We start from the raw sequence: 12,748 nt of genomic DNA on the forward strand, positions 1-12,748 counted from the left end.
AGGAGGAAACCCCTGTGGCCTGAACTTCAAAGCCCACTGAACAAACCTGGAGGGAGATGAGGAGAAAGACAGAGATGTGTGACAAGTGTCAACAGGGTAGACCCTGAGTAGGTTTTTTCCACTGTTTTGTAAGTTTTCCCAAAATGAGCTATAGAAGGAGTATCTAATTGTCCCTCCAAGGCGGAGTGTTCTTCTACACAGTGAATAACTGACTTCCCATTTTCTGCCTGTCTACAAAAATATGGTATAGAGCACACACAGAAATATTTTTTATTTTACTTTGATGATTAGGAAAAGTCACCAATATAGCTTAAATCAAGGCTAACAAATAACCTTACGGGCACTTAATTGGCTAATTTTGTGAAACAAATATTCTCACTGGCACTTTTCTTTGGCTGGGACCTTTGACATTAAGGCCAAGGTGCTGAAAAGAAAGTGTCCCCACCACAGCATCAACCTCCTCTTCGGCACAGGTGTGGCGATGGGACAGTGTCAACAGGTGTGGACAAGCACTCGGCGCTCTACCTGTGCAGGTCCCGATGGCTTGTTGTGAAGAATCGCTTTCAGCTGGTAAGGTTTGGCAAAATGTGTTTCTCCGGGCGACGTCGGCTCATCGTGAGGTGGCCTGTGAGGTAGTTCTCTTTGCGTTTTGCAGACATTCCCATGCTTTACCCAGGGGGTAAATGTCCCAAGTCTGAAACCTCTGGCTTCACATTCCTACTACAAGTCAGTCCGCAATTCTGCCCCAGATTCTAGCTCTTCAAATCTGAAGGGATATTTTCTTCATCCACAGGTTGTTTCGTTTTTAACTGGCTGCTTAGTGTTAGAAAGGAATATCTCAAGCCCCCTGCCATGCTGAAAGGAGAGGGGAAAAAAAGAGAAAATAAACAATAGGGAACTGTACAGGTGCCACCACCAGCAGTTTCTGACATCATTGTAAATATGGTCACCTTAATTTGAAGGGAATTATTTAGATCTCCTTTTTTCTCCCTATGTTTGTGGATTACTTGATGAGAATTTCCCCCCTTATTTACAAACCTCTGGGAGCAGAAAAAGAGTGACCAAATCTAATCCAGAACCCTGGAGAGAAAATGAGTACTTGGTTTTTACTGCATAAACTATATACCATTGTCCTTAAAGAGTGTCCCAAAATGCCTTCCAAAAGTATCTTGGTCAGTCCTCAAGGCATCCTTCGTCTATGGCACTTTGGTGGAGCACAAGTCTAATGAGACCCGCTTTGCAGGAAGGAGACAGACCACTTAGGGGACCTTTCTGTGCAGAAGACGCATGACTTAAATCCAGCTCTCAGCCCATGAATTTCATCACACATGTCCCCATGGGTCCACATGAGGAAGTATGCCATAAAAATAGATGAACTAAGTGATTTAAGTAAAATTATTTTAGAAGTTGCAATGTCAAAACACCTCCTGGCTTAAAATATAAACCTTCTCCTTACTCTTCTGCTTATTATGTATTAATAAGACTGTTTAAAATTCCTATTTCACTAAAAAGAGTTCATATAAAAATCCCACTCACCAAATGTTTAACCCTACAAAGTTTAACACGGAGAAAATGTAGTCTCCACCAACTAACATCCCAATGTAGGCAACAGACACATTCTGCAGAAAAGGAAAGAAATTAGTATTTTAGGAGTAAAGGATTTAGGGGGAAATACATATAGGGTGAAACTAGACATTTTAGTTACTTTGCATAGAGACTTGTACATAGTAGATGTTCACGGAATGTTGAATCAGTGAAAAAAAAATTACGAATGGCTTTATAAAGAAATGGAGTAAATTATGGTATAATAACAGAAAACTGCATTGTTCATTCCCCCGTTCCAGTTAATACACAGCAGAAGATGGAAAAGTTGGGTCGTAATCAGCTTGAGGAATGTGCTAAATTCCACGCAGTGCTCTGTCCAGTGTGTTGCAGGAGACCCCTGGGCAGCCACCGAACAGTCTACCGTGGAAGCAGGCAGCTTTCCTCACTCACTCTAGTTCACATGAACAGAAAAACAAAGCAACTGTGCAACAGAATTCAGAGTACCTCCACCCCCAACTCACTCGTGTGTGTGTGCGTCTGTGTATTCACATGCACGCACACACACACATGCCCACATACCAACCCCCACGTTCATGACCTCATCATTGAGCATATACCTAGACTGCAAACCGTTCTTCACAAGGGTCCCCATTCATAGTGGGTAGATTCTCCCAAAAACCAAACTGTAGATCACAGGTATCTCGGTCATCATAGATATTTGAATTTTTTTCCCCAGATTTTTACTTCATTCCCCCAGACCATCCCCTCCCAGCCACCCCCAATTTAAAAGCTGTTATTCATCTCTCCTTTTAAAATTAGCAAGTCCTCCCTGTTTTAGGGGATCAGAAGTACAATGAGATCACCCAGGCCCAGGTGAAAATGTCACAAATTCCGTATTTCTATGCTACTGACAACATCAACAAAATCAAACTCAGTTCCTGTCCTAAAGTTTAGATTCACAGTCAGTTCCCGAATCAGTTACTCATTCCCAGCCTCCGTCCACCTACCTTGATGGCTCCAACCACCGCCGTGGTCAGGGCCGAGTTGTAATAGCTGCACAGGACCGTGGAGAACATCAGCAGAAACCTGAGCGAGGAAACAAGCAGTGAGCGGACGGCTCCCCGTGCTGGGGAGCAAGGGGTTAACGAGAGTCAGCAGGGACCACGCGCCAGGACCTCGAACAAATGAAAGGAGACAGTGTCCCACAGGCTCTACGCCCAGCCCAGCAGCGTCTTCACTTCACTTACCACAGGAAAAGGGTCTAGCTGGGCACAGGCCAAGCTTCCCCCTCAGGTCTCCTCCTCCTCACTTCCTCTGCACATTTCCCATCCGTGCTTCCAAGAAATGCGGGTGAGGAGAACAAGATCTTTCTAATGGCCTGAAATCTTTCATCTCACAGCTATGTTACAATGACGGTTTCCAACTCTGCATCGGAATCGCCTGCCGCACTTTCCACACACAGGGATGCCCGGCAGAGACTCTCGTCCAGTTGGTCTGAGGTGGGCCTGGGCTGTGAGTGGTACAAAAGTGCCACAGGTGACTAATGTGCAGCCAGAGCTGAGGACTTGAGGATCCCTGGTGTGAGAAGGGATAATCAGCTGAGCGACTGCTGGCTTTGGACAAAGGAGCGGGGTTGCACGTGCAACAATACTCCTGCACCGCATTACCAAAGTTAATTCAGGCTTTAAACAGGAAGTAGCAGCTCTGACTTGCCAATAAAAGGACTACAGAATTGTGAGCAAGCACCAGGCAAGAAAACATATATACACAGGAAAAGAATGTAAAATCCAGTCAGAGGTAAAGAAATGAGTTACTTCCAATCAAGTAGGAAAAGAAATTAACTGCAACCTAAGTTGGGTGCAAAGTTCTGTCCATCCAAACCAGATGATTAAATGTTGGAAGGAATTATAATCAAAACTGGCTGAGAATGAAACTTGAAAGGTACATAGAGAGTGTGGGATTTTAAACCTAAATCCCAGGTGGATCCCTATTGACAGAGTAAAGCAAACCTGACCCTAAGCAAGGAAGGCTCAGCATGCCCAGGTCTTGGCTGGACTTGTCCTGCTGGAGCGTGGTGCCCAGGCTCAGGTCCTAGGCTCACATCTCTGACTGTTACTAACACAACCAGGGGCACAAGCCCTCAACGCCATAACCTCTGTAAGCCCGAGTATGTTTGTCACAAGAGATGGTAGAGGGAAAAAATAGAGATAAAGTATATCAAGCTTTATGTTAGGTTAAGGAGTAAACTTAATTGCAAACTTAAATTTTGTAATCTTCAGAATAATGTGTGCATTTGTTATTAAGGTAATTAAAACAATTTGACAAGTTAAACAAACTTTGTGGTTTTAATTTGAAATGTGTAATTGATACAACACTTGCAATTTTAACTGGAAGGGAGTAAGAGAGTCTGAGTCAATCTATGCACAGTATTGGAATTTTTTTTTTCTTTTTGTCTTTTTTTTTACTGACCGGTAACGGGATCGCAACCCTCGGTGTCACGCCCGCACCGTGCTCAGCCAGTGAGCGGGAACCGGTCTCCACATGGGATCCAAACCCTTGGCGGGAGGGCCGCCGCGCTCCCAAGCGGTGCACTCTCCAGTGCGCCACCGGGCCGGCCCAGTATTTGAATATTTTTAAAAAGCTGATCTAAGGACTGCCCTGTTAGCTCAGTTGACTAGAGCATGGTGTTGAAACACCACGGTCAAGAGTCCATATGCCCACACTGGCAAGCTGCCAATAAATAAATAAATAAATGGCTGATTTACCACATTTCCAACTTGGTTAGATTTCAAAGAGTTGCTTAAGCATATAAAGGAATCTATTAGCTTTGCTAGTCAGCTTCAGGGGCTGGAATTGCTGGAGAAAAACCAGATCACATTTGTCAATGCCATCTAAAATGTTTAAAATTTTTTAATTCACTAACTTGTAAATGGAACCAATTACAGTAAATTGTTTGGGAGATTTTAATTAGTTAAACTTGAATTAGTAAACCATTGATCAAATAATGTAAATAAATGTTCTTTTATAGAAAAATTACTAGCTTTATAAATAGAGCAATAGTGTTTATAAGTTGAACTTGAAGAATTAAGAAAATCTAGGGCTGGCTGGTTAGCTCAGTTGGTTAGGGCATGGTGCTGACAACGCTGGAGTCCAGGGTTCAATCCTTGTACCAGCCAGCCACCAAAAAAAGAAAAGAAAAAAACAACTCTAAGTTTTTTAAAAATGTTGCAATTTTAATAAATTCAACATTAATTTAGAGCCCCAGGAGCTATAAATAATCCTATTCATGCATAAAATGAAAAGATAAAAAAACTCAGCCTGATGTCACTTAGTGCTTACTCTGCTAGGCCTTGGTAGTCAGAGGAGCTAAGCCATGGCATCTGTCCTGGAGGAGCTCAGCGTCTAGTAAAATAGAAGAAAGAAACAGCACAGCGGGGCACAAGGCAGGCGGCCCGCCCAACATAGGGGATACAGGTCAGCTTCTTGCAGCCTTCCTAAACATAAGTGCGGCCTTAAACCAAGGACAATCATGGAGGTTCTTTATTTTTATTTTTGCTTAAAAATTTCAAATCCAGGCTTCCAATCATGCAACGTTTTCTGCTTCCCACATCTACATGAAACCACCTTGGCCTGCATTCAGAATCAGTACATAACATGGATCTAAAATCCCAGTGCCCATCTACTACGAGTGTGGGCGACCACCACATTCACTCACCAGCTGGGCTGAGCTGGGTGGGGAGGGGGAGAATCCCTCCCTAACATTCTGGAGTGAGCCTGGGTGAGCAGCAGTCCTAGCAACAGGTGGTGTCTGACAGAGACTGCACTTCTTAATAGAGCCACTAGATGTCAACAGAGAGGACAAGCCTAAAACCACTAGGATCAAAGCAGTATATTATCAGGTTTTAAAGAAACATAATCCATTTCTATATGCAAATTAATACCTGTACAGTGTTTCAGCTAAGACCAAGACTCTGAATTAAAAGATCCTCCATTAATTCAGCACGAGGGAAACCACACCACTTTTAACACTAAAAATGTCAACCTCCACATGACAACACTTTTTGTATCAGCATCTGTGGATTAATAAAATGTGGATTTAAAATAAAATAAGGATTTTAAAGCATTGCTAAACTCTCAGTAACTTTCTGCTATTCTGTATTTTTTAAATCATTGTAGTATCTGTGTACGTTTGAAAATAATAGCACATATATTTCATGCACATTTATTCAGACAACAGATGCCACCTGCATGTTCTGGCTTATTGGGCCGCCAGAGGGTGGAGGTGACCAGGTGGAAAACCCTCCTAAAAGGCTTCTTCCCATTTCTAAAAACGGTACAAAAAATAACTGATTTACCCAAAGTTATGTGGCATGCTCGTGGCAGTCACAAACAGAACTCAAATGACCTACTTTACAAGTTGTTACTGATTATTACCATTCGAAGCACCAGCATACACAGAAATTCAACACAAATGTTCAAATAATGAATGGCCACTTTTACACCCCTCCCACCAACCACAATGGTACCCCCAAGCACATTATTCCCTTATAATTTCAGGTTTCAAAGAATTTCAAGTAACCTCTTTCTCATCTCTGGGAAGAATTTGCTCCTACCCAGGGACTCAGCGGTCGGCCAGAGGTGCTCGGCTGGGGACATGGGGTGAGTGTGCTACATCTCTCTGGAGCATCAGTGTGACACTGGGATCTGCCTTGCTGGAGATGCGGGAATGTCACACTCTTCCCAGGCCTGCCACCCTGTGCCCACACAATCTGCACGCCCTGTTTTCCCTTGCAGGCTACAACTTCAGTAGTGTGAGCTGAATATTCAAAAACTGAAACTTTCTAAGGCTGTAAGAAAATTTTGATTCTTTGTGTTTCAATTAAGCAATGTATTACTGCTTCGGTAGGATCAAAGAGCCTACTGCTGGGCAGAAACTGATTAGGGTAATCCTCTTGGGACTGGGGAGTGCCAGCCTCTGGAATGAAGGAACCAGAACCTGCACTTTCTCAGCAAGATTAAAAAGACCTGCAGAGCTAGCTTTTTTCAAATCTAGTTTGTCAACTTAAATTCCAGTCTATATTTTACCTTTGATGGCACTAAGTTATCTTAGTTCCCACAACCCAGTTTACCTTCTTAAAGCAACTTCACACTATCCTAGGCTCTATTTACAAACCCCGTTCACAAACAGCACCATTTCCTGATGCTGGGCTCTTCACCACAACTCAGAAGAAAATGAAAAGGCTGCCCTTTCACCATCCCATTGGCTTCTTAACATACATCTTAAGTTATGATAATTTTTTAATTCTATTTTCAAGTCAGAATAAGGGTTTGGTGGTTGAGAAAAGCAAGTTTGAAATGCAAGCTTGAAAGTAGTGAAAGGATGTGAGGGGCTGAGCTAGGCTCTGCCGAGCCCAGGTTGGGGTGGGCTCGCATTAACCCGAGACCCCTGACAACACTAGCCCAGCCTGGCGCCTTAACCAGAGAAGTCAGGCCACCCTGCACCACCCCAAAAACCAAGTGTGTGCATGGAAGCTTGCAATGCTTCTATTGCTGTGGAGATGCAAACGATCCCATCAAGGTGTCCTTTGACTGAGAAACTGCAAAATGACAGGATTCTGAAAAATTCACCATGCCAAAATTGAAGCATCTTTCCAGAGCAGTTTCAGAATTAAAACTTGAGCACTGGAGGTAAAGTATATGCAACAGAAGAAAACTGTTGCACCTGTCTGGGGTGAAAGGAGGATAGCCAAATTAAACTGGGTGACCTCAAGAAACAGAAACGTTAACAATAATAGCATTTCTTAACTGAGCATTTCCTATGTGTTCAATACTGTTCTAAATTCTCTTCACTATTAACTCATTCAGTCCACATAACCCCACACTATGAATCAGGAACTTTAGCTCACTGTTCCCATTTTAAAGATAAGGAAATTGAGGCTCAGAGAGGTTAAGTAAATTGTCCAAGGACCCAGAGCTAATAAATGGCAAAGCTAGGATTCACGCCCAGGCCATCTGATTCCAGAATTCAGGCATTTATCTGTTGGCATGATACCATGACTTTAGTGTCCTCAGAAGACCCACTTAAAAAACTGACATCCACCTAGTTTTCATCCTTAAAGTTGGGTGGAACCTGAAATATTAATGATTTCATCATTTTTCCTGATTTATTTATAATTACTATACTCATGAAATTTCATTTACAAAATGACAACTGATAATATTTTAATAATTTTTATCAATAAAGTATTTGTTTTCTAAGAAGCACATTATTAAGTGGAAAAAATGTGTGGAATTGAGGTCAAGCCTCTGATAGGCAGGGCCCAGAGAGTGGCAGCCCAGAGCATGGCCAGCTCTCACTGAGGACAGCCAGTTTTGTGACTTCATTCATGGGACAGGTAAAATTCAAGTTAAAAAAAAAAAAAGGAAAACAAAACATTATCTCGTCAAGCTTATAATGAAATAAGAAGACCTGGAAGCTTTGCTCCACTGTCCACAGGTGAATATGGGCTTAGTCAGGGAAAGGTGCTGGTCTGAGTTCATGAGGTATGGGTTGATTCTTTTTTAAAAAAATCAGAGAGAAAATAAGAGATAGTCTGACAAAGAGTGACTCACAAATACAGTTTACAGATTCCTTTCAAGGTTAAATGTTCTCAGTCAACAACTGGGAAAACCACAGATATTTTACTAAACTTATGCTTCCAACAATGGCCAAGACTGTAAGGGACCCTCCCACTGAAAACAACCAGTGCCTGGAAAAGACACAGAATTTGAGACATTGCTGGTCTTGAAAAAGGCACAGGAGGTTCCCCCCAAAATTTTCCTTTGAAAAAGGGCAGAACCATTTCCAGAGTGATAAGGAATTAGGTCCAAGCAAGAATTGGCACAGCAGACAGAAGGAATAGGACAGAGGGTGGGGCTGCCTCGGGGCCATAATGGAACGGCACTGTCTGGAACTCTGGGTGGGGGGGACACTGAGTCCAGACCCTCAAAAAGGCCTGAGGTGGTCCAGGTCCAGACAACTGCTGGCTACCAGCAGAAGCAAAACCAATCTGTCCCTGCAGGAAAGTTTCTCAGATTCCCGATTTCAGCCCACAGGACTGGTTAAAAGTAAGCAATGTGCTCACAATTACAGGTCACCAAACACACAAGAAAGAAAACAAGTGATAGTCAGGTGGAACAACAAACTACACACTTAGGTTCTCAAGAACTTCAGATACTGGAATCATCAGGTACAGAATATAGAATAGAATACGCAGTACAGAATATAAAATGCCCCATGTGTGACATTTAAAGAAATAAAAGGTACAGTCACAAAGATCAGCAATGAAAGAGTGTCAGCAGTGAAGTGTGGGCGGGAGGACTGAGCTTTTACAAGTAAAATATAAAATTGTTAATATCAATAACTCCATCTACAGGTTAAACATTAAGTCAGACACAGCTGAAAAGAGAATTAACGAGTGGAAGATATACAAATGGTGTTACTGCATGTGACTGCACTGTGACTAAAGCAAGCTGGAGAACTGAGCAGTGCTAATGAGAGGTCACGAATTGTCTTCATTCATTCACACAGTGAAAGTGGTAGTGCCTGTGGTTAAAGGGAGGGCTCATCTCTCTTCAGGGGAAAAATCTCTGAGATAGTAGTTCCAAGACCTTTTCAGCTTGGGATAAGACACAAGTGGATCGCAGCTCAGGAAGGATCCTCCCAAGACTTCCAACCGTGGCTGCCTCAGAGAGGAAACCACCTGCCCCAGGCAGGGCGGCAGGGCGGCAGGGCGGCAGGGCGGCAGGGCTGCGGGGCGCCGTGCTCTTCTGCACTTTCTGGAGTATTCACTAGCTGCATGTATTGCCTATTTATGCCAAAGCAGTTTTCAAGTTTTTGGAAGATTAAAAAAGATACAAACTACCTGGCCTCTCAACAGGAAGATAGCCTAATCGTTGGACAACACAATGGCCCAGACAACTCTCAGAAATTTGCCTGACTATAACAGGGACAGCACTACAGGGAAAGGTTGTCATTGTCACGTATTACATGAGGAAGGGATCTTGGAAAACTAAGGGCATGGTGACAACAACAAAACACACTACTGACTTGAGATGTCAGCTGACTTCACTTGAGATGAACTTTCAGAAACCAATAGGCGACATCATATTTTAAAGTGGAATGTGACATCAGCATGACTTGCAAAAGCAAAACAGAGTTTAGTGCTTGGTCCCAGTCTTTCAGGCTGGGCTCCCAGGTGTCCAGGGTCCCAGTCACCCCCCTTCTGCAGGAGTACTTTCCAGGGAAGGTTAGAAAGACACAGGGATTTTAACAGAACAGACGGAAAGTATGTTTTGATTTGACTTGTCAAGAAATATCATTGACTGATGCTTCTTCATATCTATGGTTTCTTACCCCAAAAAACAGGAAAGAAGAAACTGTATGATAAACAGAACATTCTTCCATTGGTTGAATTCAGTAGCCTATTGTTAAAAAGAAAAAAAACTAATGATTAGCTTAATAATATTGCAGTTTAAATTTATTGGTTTTACCAAACTGTATGTTTTGGTATAGGAACCACCTCCCAAACAGAAAATATCATTTTTTAAATCCTTCCCAAACAGAAAATATAACTTTTTAAATCCTAGGTAGTACTAGTTGTATGAGGTTGGGCAAATTACTTTTCCTCCCTGAACCTCAGGTTCATTTGACAAAATGGGGATTATTTTTAAAAATCTTCCTCGAAGGTTGATGTCAGGATTTAATGAAATTGCTTAAAATCTTGCTGGTGGCAAGTACAAAATGACAGCTGTTGTTGTGGCTATCACTTATTTTATAACTTGTAGTTCCAAAATCAGGGTTGGTTTTATTTTTTTTATAAATAATCTTAGAATAAGGTTTATTACCAAATTAATAATGTCAGCGAGAAAAGTTAAAGTTCCTAAACTGTTTTCAAGAACTTGCACATGTTTAGGAATTATTGTTAACTAATAAACTATTATGTGCTACTCACAAAACAATCAAATAATTGGGGTACAGGAGATGGTAGAGAAGTTTAAGACTCAGTTTCTGCTCTTCAGGAACTTAATCCATAGCTGAGAAAATAAAATTAACCCTCCTAAAATGACAGGTAACAATAAAAAGGAGTATTTTATTCATTTTCTGTTGCCTGCATGCAAAAATGATTTTAAGGTGACTCAAGACTGTTCATAAGTATGTGCTCAATAACATGATTAAAGGGCCGGCCACCTCCCGCTCACTGGCTGAGCGCAGTGCGGGTGCAACACCGAGGGTTGCGATCCTGTTGCCGGTCCCTGGTACGGGCGCGACACCGAGGGTTGCGATCCCGTTACCAGTCAGTAAAAAAGATAAAAAGGAAAATAAGTAAATAAATAAATAAAATAACATGATTAAATGTACGTTCTATTCACTTTCTATTTAGCAAAACTTTGTTTGCCAAGCTTTAGAAACTCTATATATTTAAAACTATTTAAATCTTTTAAACTTTATAATTCAATTTTTTAAGCCATTAAAGTAGAATTCCCTTCTCCAATTAGTACAGCCTTGTCACATTTTACTGTTATTGTTTCATTGGTAATACTTTGCACACTTCTCTTATCAAAAAGATACACATTAAATGGTGACAGTAGTTGAATCTGGCTGATGGATACATGGGGTTTGTGATACTATTCTCTCTCTTTCTGTAAATGTTTCAAAGTTTCCATCATAAAACTTTTTTTTTTAAATGCTTACTTGTAAAAGAAAAAATATAATAAGTATAAATCTGTCATACTGGCAAGCTCCAAGCCAATAAAGGAGGCAGAAAACATACAAGAGGATTAAAGCCAAAAAGTTTACACTGAGGCAAAGACCAAAACAAAACAAAACAACCAAAATAATGGGAAACGTTTAGAGTCTAAAATTAAAATAAAATTGGGAGTAAGAGAAAAATATAAGCCCCAAATTTCAAACCAAGGGTAGAAAAACATTTATTTACCCAAAGAGCTAGAAGTATTTATACAAACAGTAAACAAAAACTCTACATTCCTGATACTACATAAACCATTGAGGGCTATTTAGTAATTTTCATAAAAAATATTTTGATTCTTCACCAACCTAAATTTTTATAGATTTTAGTTTTATTTTGTTTCATAAATGATGAGGCTATATACTGGTGGAGTTTAAAAACATAATGTTGCGTGACATCTATTTTAAAACAGGAAATAATTAAAGCAATTCTCCCCTTACACTTACTGCTGCAGCGAAAGTGTGCCAGAGTGTGAATCTTTTTCATTTTGCACTCTGGGCTTTTTAAATCAGAAAACAAAACCAGTCCTATTATTTATCCTTATTCACCAACTATAATGTGCTAGTTGTATTTGAACCTATCACAGTGATTCTGATGAAAAGGAGGACCCCCACTGAGTATTTTCCAAGAGTCTCCTGTGTCAACAAGAGGAGCTGTCATCTCTGACTTTCCTAATCAGAGACAGGTTCAAGGTACTGACTGTTAACAGATGTAATGACTATGTAAGTCCAAAGTCCATGACTGAATTCCCAGAACAGTGAGTCACATGCACAAGTTTTACCACAATCTCTGATCCTCTCCATCTCTCCTAGACCCAGTCAACCAGGAAAAATGACTCACGGAACTTCTCCCTCTATGTACCGGCCAGCCACAAGAAAAAAATTCTCCTTCCGTGAACAAGAGGAGTTAATGTTTTACTCTAATTCATCGGTCAGCTTTCAGTGCAGTCAAATCAAATTTAGCAGATAAAATGCAATTTTATATTATAGGCTAACACATCTAATTATATAAATTCACCTCTTTATTGTATTTGGTGCACAATCTAAAACAGATTCAGGCATGGTCAAAAGCGACCAATTGGTAGAAGTTTGTCCTGATTCCATGAACACAGAACGATGCTGGCAGTGGAAATCTCGCCGTCTTTTCTACACGGTCGCTCACCTCTTTCTCACTGATTACAGTGAGTGTCCCATATATATTGTTTGGCATCTCTTATCATACAATACTTTTAGATTAAAATATATCAAATTTTTAACTTTTATAATTTCCTAGAAGGCCTTCTCTTATGGTTATAAATATATTCTATTTTTTTCTAATCACAATTTTTCTTATAGTTTTTGGGCCTTTTTGGTTTGTTTGGTTTGTTTGGGTTTTTTTGTAAATCTACATATTTGGCTCTTTGGTCCCTCTGGAAT

General features: G+C 40.9%; 1 protein-coding gene across 3 annotated transcripts in view; it reads right to left on the bottom strand.

Moving 5' to 3' along the window:
* Window positions 1–251: 251 nt before the first annotated feature.
* The window catches only part of SLC35D2 (solute carrier family 35 (UDP-GlcNAc/UDP-glucose transporter), member D2), a 45,951-nt gene continuing 33,454 nt past the window's right edge, over window positions 252–12,748 (bottom strand). For 2 of the 3 annotated variants that reach the window (XM_008580526.1, XM_008580528.1), the window contains 4 exons: window positions 9,941–10,008; window positions 2,553–2,631; window positions 1,537–1,619; window positions 252–855 (listed from right to left, as the gene is read on the bottom strand). In XM_008580526.1, coding sequence (XP_008578748.1) covers window positions 753–855; window positions 1,537–1,619; window positions 2,553–2,631; window positions 9,941–10,008 — 333 coding nt within the window. In that variant the 3' untranslated portion in view covers window positions 252–752. The remainder of the gene's footprint in view (window positions 856–1,536; window positions 1,620–2,552; window positions 2,632–9,940; window positions 10,009–12,748) is intronic. The other variant, XM_008580527.1, reaches the window with a different exon arrangement.

This window comes from Galeopterus variegatus, unplaced genomic scaffold (assembly GCF_000696425.1).
Source record: "Galeopterus variegatus unplaced genomic scaffold, G_variegatus-3.0.2 Scaffold2123, whole genome shotgun sequence".
Lineage (NCBI taxonomy): Eukaryota > Metazoa > Chordata > Mammalia > Dermoptera > Cynocephalidae > Galeopterus > Galeopterus variegatus.